This window comes from Myotis davidii, unplaced genomic scaffold (genome assembly GCF_000327345.1).
Source record: "Myotis davidii unplaced genomic scaffold, ASM32734v1 scaffold201, whole genome shotgun sequence".
In the NCBI taxonomy this organism is placed as follows: Eukaryota; Metazoa; Chordata; class Mammalia; order Chiroptera; family Vespertilionidae; genus Myotis; species Myotis davidii.
In genome coordinates, this window is record NW_006297819.1 from 3,071,434 (window position 1) to 3,085,280 (window position 13,847).

General features: G+C 40.5%; 1 protein-coding gene across 2 annotated transcripts in view; it reads left to right on the top strand.

Moving 5' to 3' along the window:
• LSAMP (limbic system-associated membrane protein) overlaps positions 1-13,847 on the top strand; it is a 640,116-nt gene that overhangs the window by 582,936 nt on the left and 43,333 nt on the right. For both annotated transcript variants that reach the window (XM_006773572.2, XM_006773573.2), the window contains exon 4: positions 5,678-5,812. In XM_006773572.2, coding sequence (XP_006773635.1) covers positions 5,678-5,812 — 135 coding nt within the window. The remainder of the gene's footprint in view (positions 1-5,677; positions 5,813-13,847) is intronic.

Sequence of the window (13,847 nt, forward strand, 5' to 3'; positions counted from 1 at the left end):
TGGGAATCATTGTTTTATTTGTTTGCACACATATTTGAGCATTGCTTTTGGGCATGAACACTGAGATGATGTGGAGGAGAGGAGAGGAGAGAGGAGAGAGGAGAGAGGAGAGAGAAGACGAAAGGGGAGAGGAAGAGAAAGGACAGAGAATAGGAGAAAGTGAGAAAGGGAAGTGCCATGGAATTTCATTTTATTGATTTTTTTATAGAGAGAGGACGAGAGCTGGAGAGAACTTCGATGTGTGATAAAAACATTGATCTACTGCCTCCTGCATGCCCCCCACCAGGAATAGAGTCTACAACCCTGGCATGTGCCCTGACTGGAAATCTAAAAGGCAACCTTTCAGTGCAGGGACAATGCCCAACCAACTAAGCCACACCATCCAGGGCAAAATGTATTTAGTTGTAAGTAGCTGCTTGCTTACAAACTCCTGCTTGACCTTGGAAAGCTAAACAAACCAGCATTTTGGCTGTGATCTCTACAAGTTTCACCGAAGCAGGTTCAGTACTCTGACGGCACTGGCTTGGAAGGCAGCACCTGGCATACTCTAATTGGAGTATTCCTGGCTGATTTCCTCTGTGTTAGGAAAGCTCAGAAGAGAACAGTTTCCTCTTGCCATTAGCTCTATGACAAAATATTAAAAGAATATGTACAAGTAAACAGTGACTAAAGAGATAAGCATGTTATGCACAGGAGTTTGAAAGGTGCATACACCGAGAGGGATGAGGAGTTATTGAGCCTGGTAACTGCATATTGCCAGGAGAAAACAAAAACACATTAAGCAGAGGGGGATTTACACTAAACACTGATCCCAGAATAAATATAACACCCGGCGATGTGAGCAAGCTTGTGGAAATAGGTTGAGATGTTTAAAACAGCAGAATATTGAAATTTGCATTTCAAGTAAACATTTATACAAGGGCAGAAAATGATAGGAACAAGAGAAGAGCCCAAGTTGTAGCCACAAGGCTTCATTCCACAGAGAACTGAACCACAGGTTAAGGCCTGAGAGCTTTCTTAAGGCTGAGCGAGTGAAAGGAAATGGTGACAGGACACTTGGGTTAAGAGCAGCTGGTCAGAGTGAACTGAAAAAATGCAAAAAAAAAAAAAGGTGTTTCCCATACAGGCAGACACTTTTGGAGCAAAGGGTAGGGAACAAGAGAATCTGAGTGCATTTTAGAATTTTGTGACTCAAGACTAACACAACACATTCTATGCCTTGAAACAAGCAATTGCAGTTGCTCAGATGAAAGAAATGGCATTGTTCTGTTTCCACCAGGGGTTCTGTTGTTGTCTCTGCACCTTTTTCTGAAATAATAACTGCACACAGCAGATATATCCTCAGGACATGACCAGAGGTGCCCCGCCCAGCCTTGTAGAGCAGAGTACCAAGCACATCCGTCCTTCCCCAATAAAAGAGTATTCTTTTTTTAAAAAAATTATATATTTTATTGATTTTTTACAGAGAGGAAGTGAGAGATATAGAAAGTCAGAAACATCGATGAGAGAGAAACATCGATCAGCTGCCTCCTGCACATCTCCCACTGGGGATATGCCGACAACCCAGGTACATGCCCCTGACCGGAATCGAACCTGGGACCTTTCAGTCTGCAAGCGGACACTCTATCCACCGAGCCAAACCAGTTTCGGCGAGTATTCTTATTAGGATCATTAAAAGGGAGTAAAGGGGGGAGGGAGGGGATAGGGAAGAGATTAACCAAAGAATTTATATGCATATATGCATAACTCATGGACACAGACAATAGTGTGGTGAAGAAGGGTGGGAGGAGTTGGGTGGGAAAGAGGGACATCTGTAATACTTTCAACAATAATGATAAGTTAAAAAAATTAAAAAATATCAATGGAAGGGAAAGAAAGGGAGTGGAATTATACACCAGCTTCTCTTACAGAACTACTTAGGCACTTTTTAATACTTAGCTCTGTTCTCTTAAGCTATAAGATGTCCTGAACCTGACTCTAATTTTTGTTTGTGTTCCGACATGTATGGAGTAACTAATCCTGCCAAACTTTGGGCTGGTTCATGGGGCTTCACAAGTAAAGCATGGTTCCTGAGCAATTTACAATGTGTTTCTCTGGCTTTTCAGCAACAGCAAAGCTCCTATTTCCTCTCAAATTACAGTGGATTAATGAGAAATTCTCAAGTGAAATAGAAGAGACAATACCTTGTGGGCAAAGTCCTCTGTGGATGCAAGTGAAAACATCTAGCATGAGGTGCTAGGAAGTACCGTATTTTTCTGTGTATAAGATGCCCCCACTTTTCCAACACAAAATTAAGAAATCAATATTTTAAACATTTTGAGTTTTCCTCTTAAGGCCTTCTTTTTGGCATCTTAAGGAGTTGTTCATCCTGTTTTCTCCACTGTCTGGTCATACACTCAGTGGGAGGAGGTCCAAATTGTCTCTCTGCAGCTCTATTCCCATGCTCTTTTGCATAGCTGATTACATTCAGTTTGAATTTTGCAGAGTAAGACAATGACCTACCAGTATTTATCTCTTTATTTTTTAACATCTTTATGGGCTCAGAACACTTCGTCCCTGTTGCATCTGTGCACTCGCCTCTTCCACCTCCACCTCCAATTATGGCATCAGCTGACATCAGTAACAATAAGGCTCGTGATTGGAGGAAGCCTGTTTGACAAGGTATGGGCAGCTGTTCAGGGGCACAGCTCCCCCCTTGGCTGACTTCTGTGTATAAGATGCCAGTCAATTTTCAATCTAACAATTTTAGGAAAAAAAATAGCATATTATACACACAAAAAATACAGTACAAGAGTTTCAACTAGAGGATGCAAGTGATAAAGGCAGAATGACAAGAAGGAGGGCTCGAAGTTTACATTTTCATCAGGCTAGTTTCTCTTTCCTGCATTTGAGTTGCACTTTGGGACTCCCCACTCTACTGAAACAGCTGTGTATGTTGTGTGCTTGTGATGGAGGCAGCCAGAGAGTGGATGAGTTATCGTGGGAGAAGCAAAAATGATCTTCCTGCTTTATGGGTGGGGCATTTAAGGGAAAACTCCCCCTTTATCCTCAGAAAGGAATGGAGAAAATTCTTCCTAGAGATGTGGGTTTGAAAAGCCATCCTGTAAAGATCTGTTTTATTATCTGCTTATCAGGAAGAAATGAAATTATTAATACATTGGCATAGAAGAATCCCAGGTCCAAAATCAAATAAATATTGTTTTATTTTCTCTAGTTCACCTTAATGTTTACTCTTATGGTGCTGTCTTCCCAAACTGGTAGGGCCTTAAGTGGTACTGCTACTAAAATTATATTTTTCTCTCTTGGAATTGGTTTATATCAGACATTCAAAATGCAAGTTTGGGGCCTATTACTTACCATTTCTAGGTATTTTATAGGAGTTGGGAAGAATTCAGTGTTGTTAGCCATTTCTAAGATGACCATACTTGTTCTCTTTTTCTTTTACTCACATCTGCACCCACTTCAGAATAAGGTTGATGGGTGTAGGAAAGAAATCCTAAAACAATCTGAAATCTTATTTAACTCTTTTTTATTTCAATACATCATTATCCTCAAAATCAATAATCATGTCTTACTGTCAATTTCCCCTCTGCATTACAGTTTCTAATGAGCTTACAACTTTTTGGCCTCAACAGTCAGAGCTGCCATTGGTCTTCAGAGTATTTATGTTTACTTTTATTTTTATTTTTTACAGTATATTGATTTCAGAGAGGAAGAGAAAGGGAGATAGAGAAACATCAATGATGAGAGAGAATCATTGATTGGCTGCCTTCTACACACCCTCTACTAGGGACTGATCCTGCAACCCAAGCATGTGACCTGACCCGGAATCTTGACCTCCTAGTCACGCTCAGCCACTGAGCCACACCAACTGGGCATTTATGTTTGGCTAGAGGAGTCTTAGTCTCAGCTAGTTGACATGACTTTCAGTCCATAGATACAAAAATCTTGTCCATCTAACCCAATATAGTGGACTATTACCCTTCCAGAGGTTTCTGTTTCCATTTTTACCATATTCCACTTCTGTGACCTATGAAGCCAGGTCTGACTACTTGTTTGAATATGGAGACAGGAAAAGGGGAAACAAACATAAGGGAAGGAAAAAAGAGCCTTTTATAAATAACTAGAGGCCCAATGCATGAAATTCATGCAAGGGGCTTGGCCCTTGCACCCCAGCTGCCTCAGAGCCCCCACATCCCAACCCCTGCCCACTGGTCATTCTGGAAGGTCCTTCCAGAAGGTCGTTCTGCCATCCAGTCTAATTACCATATTAGCACTTTATTATATAGGATATGCAGCTATATACTTATAAACTTATTCTAAAACACTTTTTACTAGAAGTGTGTGTTGGATAATATTTAGGACTTCAGAACAAATTATTTTATATAATCATTGCCTTTTTTATTAATGGGATTACAAAGTTCCCTCAAAGCGAGTAATAGAGACATTGACAAAAGACTTAAGTTTGGAGTGTTCCCGGCAGTTGTGTTATAGACTGTTATCAAAGAGGCTGTGTGTTCTATGGGGAGCCTAGTTAACAGGCTTAGTTGACATATTTAGACATTGGATTTGTCTCTGTGCTGTCTGGTATGTTGATATGGCCATCAGGGAATTTCCAGAAAAGGGAAACAGCTTGTGGCATTTGAGCAGAGCTATTAATTGGTACCATTTAGTTTAGGATGACCGGAACAGCAGAACTATGTTCTTTAGCACTCTCCCAGCTACTCTATTGTAACCCAAGCAGCAGTGGGGTTTTGCAACTTGGGGGTGAGTGGGCTTAATTTAGCTAGATTTGAAGTCCATGGTCCTTTCTGGCCAAGCTCTCCCTGCTCAACCTCTTTTCTTCTTTACCTTCTCTGTTCCCTTTTCCTTTTCTTCCTCCTCCACCTCTTCATTATTTATCTCCTCACTCCATTCATGAAGGGAATTAAACAAGCCTGTCAATCCCAACTATTTAAGCCAGTGTTACTGAAGATGCACCATCAGCAGCACATTCTCATGGATCTGGCCCATGGCCTGGAAGTCTTAGTGACTGATGGAGTTTCACACTGAACAAGGAAGCCATAACTGCAAAATAGGGTTCTGAACGTGACCTTTGTGAACAGAATTCTACATACACTGGGGAGAAGAGTGGCAGTTTCTCAAAAAAAAAACAACAACCATGTTTCCTTCTAACACAACCTTGGTTGAAAGAGCTCATTGCAGTGTGGTGTGATCAATGATGTCAGCCCTTTACAACTTGTGTACACCTCCCCCCAACTCCCACTTGGTTCTAAGCCCTGAACCAATGACTGAGGGATGTGAATATATAATCCAGCTTCCAGCCTCTTGGTCAGGATGACTTGGAAGTGGGACATGTGCTATCCCCAGAGCTCCCCAAGGAATGGAGCCAGCTGGCCTTCTGTGAACTTGGCATTACACCATAGCTTGGCTTCTTTCTTTCCAGGCCCCATCTTCCCACTTCCCCACCAGTTTTCCTGAGAAGACTTCCTCTTTAATAACTCCCACATGGCTTTTTGTCTTGGAGTCTGCTTCTGTGGAGTTGACCTCAGACAAAGCACATTGTCAGATGATTGAAAAGCCATGTAGATTATTTGCTTCTAAAGAAAAGAAAAAAAGGCAATCTGCTGCATATGCTAAACTTTAAAAACCAATCATACAAACTTCTGTTTTTCAGGGAGAGAATTTGAAGGAGAAGAAGAATATCTGGAGATCCTCGGCATCACCAGGGAGCAGTCAGGCAAATATGAGTGCAAAGCAGCCAATGAGGTCTCCTCGGCGGATGTCAAACAAGTCAAGGTCACTGTGAACTGTGAGTATGGCAGCAGCCTCTGTGTGCCCAGGGCCCTCCACCTGACATGAGCTCCAAACATCCCATTAGCAAAAGAACATTGCATTTCAAGCAGATGTTCCTCTGGTCAGGGATGCACATTTATACATTCAACACATCCAAGGGCAGGACTTGGCCTTTGAATTTGATAAATCAACTTGACCAACTCTAAATATAACCCATAATACATTTAACAATACACTCTGCCTTTTACTCAGACTATAGAATTAAGAAAATATGATCAGAGAGCACTAGCATTTCTGGCAATCACTATTCGAGTCTTTGTGGAGACCAAGGTCATACCACTTTGGAAAAAAAGCAACAATTCATATTGGCTTTAAATGGAACTTTTACCTTAATGCATTATTTGTCAGAGGGAATAACCCAAGATCATATTTTATCCTCTGCTATTTAACTAATTGGCCTTGGGAACAAATTCAAGCCACTGTGGTCAGAAACCATGTATCCCTGAGGGCTAGGATACATGATAAGTTAATTTTGGTTACCTATTTGCTGCAAAGTATGAGATTACTTTGGGCATTAGAAAGAATGATTTCTCAAAGATACATAGGTAAGTGGGCATATTTTGAACTTCTCAGATGAAAGAATCCTTAGATGTAGTTCAAAAGATTGGGAGATGGGTGGCTCCATATGACATGTGTCATCTAAAAAAAAATGAATAAAGAGAATTTGTTTACCCTTTTCAGTGAGAAGTGATTTTTCACATCATTCAAATTCATTTTCACATCACACAATTGTGACTAGTGACAGAGACGAAGAGGTGTCCCGACAGTTCTTTCTTTCTCTGTATTTAATACACAGAAATATACAACTATTCCCTACATACACAGAAATATACACCTATGCACAAATAACACACAGAGGCACACAGACACAAAGACACAGATACAAACAATCCCTATTTGAAAGTATGCTTTAGACTGATAACTTTTTGTTATCCTAAGTCCTCCATGCCTTTACCTGTGTGCCAGTGAGTCTATATAAATTCCTGGGGAGGGTAGATATAATTTATTCCACATTAGAGTTTCAGACACTGAAGCCCAAAGACATCAAATGGCCTTTCCTAGGTGACATGAACAGCACACAGAAGAAAGGGACACAGACTAAGTCTGATTCTAAAGCTCATGCTCTCAGGAAAAAGGGGAGGAGAAGAAGGAGTTTTCAATTCTTATTACCTACAATGTGCAGCACTGGATGGAGGGATTTCCATTTGTCATTTAATATTCACAGGAAACTCATGAGATAAATATTATTGGTTTGACTTTAAAATTTGGAAACAGAGGCATAGATTGCTGAGGAAACTTGCCTAAGGTGAGCCAGCAACGCCAGGCTGCACTGTACCCAGGGGCCTTCCTCCACCCTTGCAGCCTTCTGCACTGCATGCTTAGAATCTAGTAGCTGCAGCTCCACCAGACATTGATGGCACTCATTTCCAAGAAGCAAGGGGCTGCATTTGATGAGGTCTGAAGTGCTTTTATCCCTGAGCTGTCTGCAATTTTTTTTTTTTTTAGTAATAGAGTTTTGAAATGTCAGTATTCCTATTCTTTTCCAGCACTGGGTGTGTTTCAAAGACACATTAATGATCGCAATGTCATAAAATGCTTTAGGACCTTTTTTTCCACATGAAAGACACTTTCTCTGGGTGTTTATACAAGTTGTAATTAGGTTAGTTAGCTTCTTTTATGTACACACAGCTATTCCATCATCTTCCACCTCTTCTCTGACTTTTGGAGTTAAGATTTTATTTTCTCTTAATTGACCTTCATCTTAATTAGATTTCTGAAAGTCCAATCATGGAGTACATAGAAAATATTTATGCTTCCATTGTGTGGAACATCAAAGGGGTCTGCATTACAGATGGTTCCCCAGATCAAAGCCAGCCGCCCGGGCCCTTTTATTGTTGGTGCAATTAGTCTGACACTGGTCCTTTTTGACTGTCCCCAAAGTGTAACTAGGAGAGAAGAAAATACTGCTAATTTTCAAGAAAAGGCTTTTATGAAAATGTGAGCTTTTGCCAGTGATGAGTGAACCATAGAAGATTATGGACAGAACCTAGAGATTTAAAAAAAAATACCTCTTAATGAAAATCTAATATAATGAGCTTAGTCAGACTTACAGTAAATGTTTACTGAATGAGTACGTGGAAAATCACAGGTACACTCTGCCCTCTTAACATTTCTCCAAATCTTGCCAATGATGTTAGTTACAAATCAGGAAGTATATTCAAATATCGGTTTCCTTTGGAGTCATCTTTTTACCAACATTTCATAAGCTGTGTTTAAAAAAGGAGAAACCTTACCCTTTGCGACAGCTTGGATGGACCTGGAGATCATTACGCTAAGTGAAATGAGCCAGTCAGAGAAAGACAAATACTATATGATTTCACTTATATGTGGAATATAATGAACAAATAAACTTAAAAAAATAGAAACAGACTCATAGATAGAGAACAGACTGACTGCTGTCAAAGGGGAGAAGGGTTGCAGGGCTGGGTGAAAAGGGTGAAGAGATTAAGCAAAGAAAAAAATCTCATGGACACAGACAACAGTTGGGTGACTATCACAGGGAAAGGGGAGTGAGAGGAGGTAGAAGAGAGTGTAGGGGGTAAAAATAGTGATGGAAGGAGACTTGACTTGGTTATTGAACACTCAATACAATATACAGAGACTTGTATACCTGAAACCTATATAATTTTATTAACCAATGTCAACCCAATAAATTCAATAAAAATTTTAAAAAATAAATGGGGACAGGGAGGTGGCATTTGTAAGTGTTTATAATACATTATAACAACTAGCCACTGTTCCTCTTGCCCTGCTCACACAACTTGTTCTACTTTAATGTAATCTTATTAAAAAGATGACGTCTCCAACATTAAATTACATCACCAGGTCTGTCTAGCAAAACTTGTGGTACTGAGAAATATCTAGTATCAACTTTGTCACTCCATCCAAACTTGCCTACTATGAAAACTCCCCATTATTTAAACTGACCCCTCTTCCTTTTCAAAACACAGTGTTTAGAATTAGGTCAGGAGATCAGGATGGCTCAGATAATTAATGGCTGAATAGATTATTGTAATGAAACGGATCCTGAGTACCAATATAAAAAAAAAAATCCCAATGCTGGTAATTATCTCCTACCAGCATTTTATTGATTCTTTTACTCAGTGGCTAACAGGTATTTGTTGCAGGGCACTGAGAAGCTAGAGCAGTAAACAAGAGATACCTAACAGTTTCTCCTGTTTACAGTAGTTCACCAGCTGGATTCTGCAATCTCTCCTTTACTTCCCTTAATACTGCTCACGGTTGGTCTGTGGCATTGCACATAGCCATTTGACACACAAAATCTAGTTTCTAAATGGCAGGAGGTCCTGGAGTTTACAGAAGCTAAATTATTGACCTGAAATCTCTTCAACTAAATAAGCTTAGTAAAATTTTGTACAACAGGCAGGACTTCTGGTTTCTTGTATCTTACTTACAGGCTAGCTACTAATTTCTTCCAGATACCAGCCCTAGGGACAGTGGTCCTCTCCTTACAGGTTCCATTTGTAATCCATCAATTTTAGTTCTCACAGTGCAATAAAAGCAGATCCATTTATGGGTCTGTCTCATCCTAGTGCCCCATACACTGAGGATAATATCTAGTGCAGAGTAAATGTCTAATACATACAGCCTATTAATTTTATTTGGACTCTTCCTACCCTGGACTCTTCCAATTCCTAGAGAAATTCTTCTCAAAAGCTACCCCAGGAAGCCTTCCCCTCACCCAATGGCCAGATAATATTCCCACCTCCTGCCTTCCCATAGCTATCTCTCCCAGTAGGTGCACATTCTCACTCTTTATGACAGCTTTTCCTTGGCTTGTGTCCCTTTGAACTCAGCTCTGCTGCCACTCTGGTGTCCAGGGATGACCAAACCAACACAGTTGCTGGGAGGTATGAGACACTGACATTTCTGAAGCTCCCCTTACATTTTATTTTAGAGGAGCAAGCTTTGCTTTTGTTGTTGTGATATATATAAAAAAGGAGTCTGCAACCTGGGCATGTGCCCTGACCAGGAATCATTCTGTGACCTCCTGGTTCACAAGTCAATGCTCAACCATTGACTCCTTACATTTGAGAGCCCACTATTTTAGAAGAAGCAGAGGTTACTACTATGGAATACACAGTTGGAACTGGAGACATCTGTTGTCTCCCGATTATATATATTGGAGGCCCGGTTCACAAAAATTTGTGCATTCGGGGTGGGGTGGGGGGGTCCCTCAGCCCAGCCTGCGCCCATTCACAGTTCAGGACCCCTTGGGGGATGTCCACCTGTCGACTTAGGCCCGCTCCGTAGGGGATCAGGCCTCAAGGCAAGACCTGCTGCTGGGGAGGACCTTGCCTTGCAGCGCCAACCCACTGATGGGCAGTTCCCAGGCCGCAAGACAAGACTGGCTGCTGAGGCTTCTGGGGGTGCTCCCCAGTAGGGTGCCTGGACAGTCTGGGTGAGGGGCTGCGGGCTGTTTATAGGCTGCCCACACCCCCTTTAGGGTGGGGGTCCCTACTGGGGTGCTTGGCCAGTCTGGATGAGGGGCTGAGGGACGTTTTCAGGCTGGCTAAGCCAGCAACGGAAGCCCCCAGCCTCTCCTTCTTTTCTTTTTCTTTTTTTTATTCTGGGATTTATTTAAGGAACATTGACTTCCTCCATCACTGGAGCAAGCAAGCCTCCTGTTCGCTTCAGCTGCCTGGCTGCCAGCCACCATCTTGGTTGGCAGTTAACTTGCATATCCTGCTGATTAGCCAATGGGAAGCATTCAGGGGTATGGTCAATTTGCAGCTTTCTCTTTTATTAGTGTAGATATATATGCATTTTAACTGGATTTTTTAGTGCATTCATTAAAAAGTCACCTGATGAGGAAATTTTAAGAAAATAATCCCTCAATATAGAACCAACTAGCTACCTTCTCTAGTTTCACCTACCCATTCCCCATGCCAACTTTTAGTTTATTCTTATATTTGGTACAGTGTCAGTAAAAACACATTCTAGTGCTTCTGATCTATTATGGGATCTTCAGAGGAAATATTCTGTAAGAATCCAGAGTTACTGTAATTTTTGGCCATAACTTTGCAATGTGAACAAGAACCTAAGTTTATGAGTACCTTGAGAGTTCCAAGGTGCTAAAGATTTTGTATGAATCACTATAATTATCACAGTGACAGTGACCACCTAAGTGGGAGGCATATTGGGCTGGAGCCTGCCCCAACGAGGAGGAATATTTATGTTATCATTGACATTGTTCAGTGTTGCTGATAGATGATGATTTAAAAAAAAAAACAACACAGACAACTTTTAGTCACTTTCGTTATTGTTTCTAAATTCTCTACAAACAATGTCTGTCTTATTGCCTGCATTCTTTGCCCCAACCCCATTGGCCCTCCTCTGCACACTAATCCTGGATGATAATCGAATCATCCCCATTGCAGGAGGACAAAACCAAAGGTCAGAATATGTAAGCATTTTCTGCCACAAAACCAAAGAACTTGTGAGTGGTAGAGTTGGGAGTGTAACCCAGGTCTAATTCTAAAGTCCTCTTTTCTTCCATGACATCATGTGCTAATGGTAATCAATAAATGTAATCACTTCAGGCATTAAACATGCTCTCCTATACATACATTTTTTTTAACTTTCACATCAAACCTGAACAATAGGTAGGCATGTATCATCATCTAAGTTAATAGGCCAGGGGCTCCAGGACATCAGCATGTAACCTCTGGGAGGTGACAACCTAAGTGGTACAGGTAGAAATTGAGTCCATGTCTCCTAATTCCTAATGTGAGTCACTGCATATATCCATGATGTCACTGCATATTGTACCATTTTTTGTTATCTGTAATAGCAGAATAATGTAACACTTACCCTTTAAGCTACCAGCATGCTCCTCTAAATGGTATTTTTCATTAGCAGGAATTCATTTTCTCTAAAGGAATTCATTCAAACGGAAGCACAGAGAGGTTCAGAGTGTGGGCTTCAGAAAGATGGGTCAAAATCTAGACTCACTCAAATGCTGACTATGTGACAAGTTACTACCCTCTGTAGGTCTGTCTTCTCATTTATAAAATGGATTAATAATCCTTACCTCCTAATGGCTACTACTTGGATGAAAGAATATAAAGCCTAGCAGAGAACTGACATATAGTAAATAGTTATAAGTTGGATTCCTCATTAAGAATTTCATTATGTACACTATTATTCCTAATATTAGGAAGAGTAAAGGAAAGCTATTCTGTTTGCTAGGCCACTGTCATTGTTATCCTGTTCATTCTAATTGCAAGAGTCTTGTTATTGGTGATATAAGAAGAAAGCCCTTATTAATATTTTCAGAACCCAGAATTTTGAAGTAATAAAAACTGGAAGAGTCCTTTGACAATTGTAAGCTATTCCAAAGTCATATAACAAATAACAATGGACCTCCATGCAATATTTTTATTAAGTCACATTTTTATTATAACTGTATTTTGAGCAAGGACATCTATTTTTTAACTACAATAGGCATGCCACAATATGATTTGTAACAATTTTTCTTAGCTTCACCTATATAGAATTCATCACAAATGAATTTTGAAATGTTCACTCCAATAAACCATGAACAAATAGACCTGCAGCATTGTGTCATTTGAGAAATATTGGCAACAATGAGCTCTTCATACATTTGTCTTTACCTGGGAACTTACCCTAGTATGAGAAACTCCCTAGATTTTCAATGAGAGACTGGTGTCATTCTGTCCCAAGATTAATACGGTTAATACTATTCAACCCCAATTTACTGCCACCTTTCCCAGGCTGGCATTTCTGAGGAGTTAATAAATAGCTTACTACTTCCTGTTTTGGTTCTGAACACATTGAGAAATAAGTAAAGAAGTAGTAGGGGAGGCCCGTTGCCCCCTTTTTTAGAGATCAAGGTTATTAGAGGTAGTAGCTTGTATGGCTGACTTACCTCCCCCAAAGTATGGTAGAGCTGGACTAGGGCAGGCTTGCCCACATGAGAGTGGAAGGAGAGAGCCCCAGTAAGACTTTAGTGTTGAGAAGCAGGAGAGAACCTCTAATCCCCGCCAGAAGCTTGGTCCCAAAAGGAAGAAGGGGAAGAGCTGAGCCAAATAAATCTACTATGCTCCTCCCCAAATTTTCAATCAGAAAAGCCATTTCTTCCCCCAGGGTCTCAGAGCAAGGAAGTACACTAAATAAGTGTCCCATGGAAGGAAACACCAAAGCAAAGAAGAATTCTCCCATGAAACTCAGACCTGAGTCCTGTATTCCTGGTCTTCTAGTGGAGGGACCGGAAGGCATCTACCATGGCATTATTATGTGAAGGTGCTACAGCTGTGAGTGCCAAACGTGGAAGTGATGAATGTGTAGTCTGGCCCAGGATTAGGGCTGTTTGAGCAAAGTGGTAATTATCATTAAGGATTTGTCAGTTATAACCATGTGGCTCCAGGAACTCACAAACTGGTTAAAACTCCTTTCACAATTTGAGCAACTGAACAAGGCAATAGAATCATGAACAAGATTATTTCTCAAGCGAACATGCTGCAGACTGTGGAGTTATTGGCAACTTAAGAACCTAATACAGTTGACCCTTGAACAGTGTGGGGTTAGGGGTGCCAGACCTTGCACAGTCAAAAATCCATCTATAACTTTTAACTCCTCCAAAACTTAACTACTAATAGCCTACTGTTGACCAGAAGTCTTACTGATAATATAGTCAACATATGTTTTGTATGTTGCATGTATTATATAATGTATTCTTACGATAAAGGAAGCTAAAGAAAAGAAAATGTTAAACCATTTCTAGTATTTATTTTAAAAAACACACACGTATAAGTGGAACCACACTGTTGAAACTTGTGTTGTTGAAGAGTCAACTAACTGTACAGTGAAGAGGTGAGGACAGGAAACTAATATTCATTCAGTGTATCATTGCTGATCATTTATTTCTCTTCTTCCTTAGCTTCTCT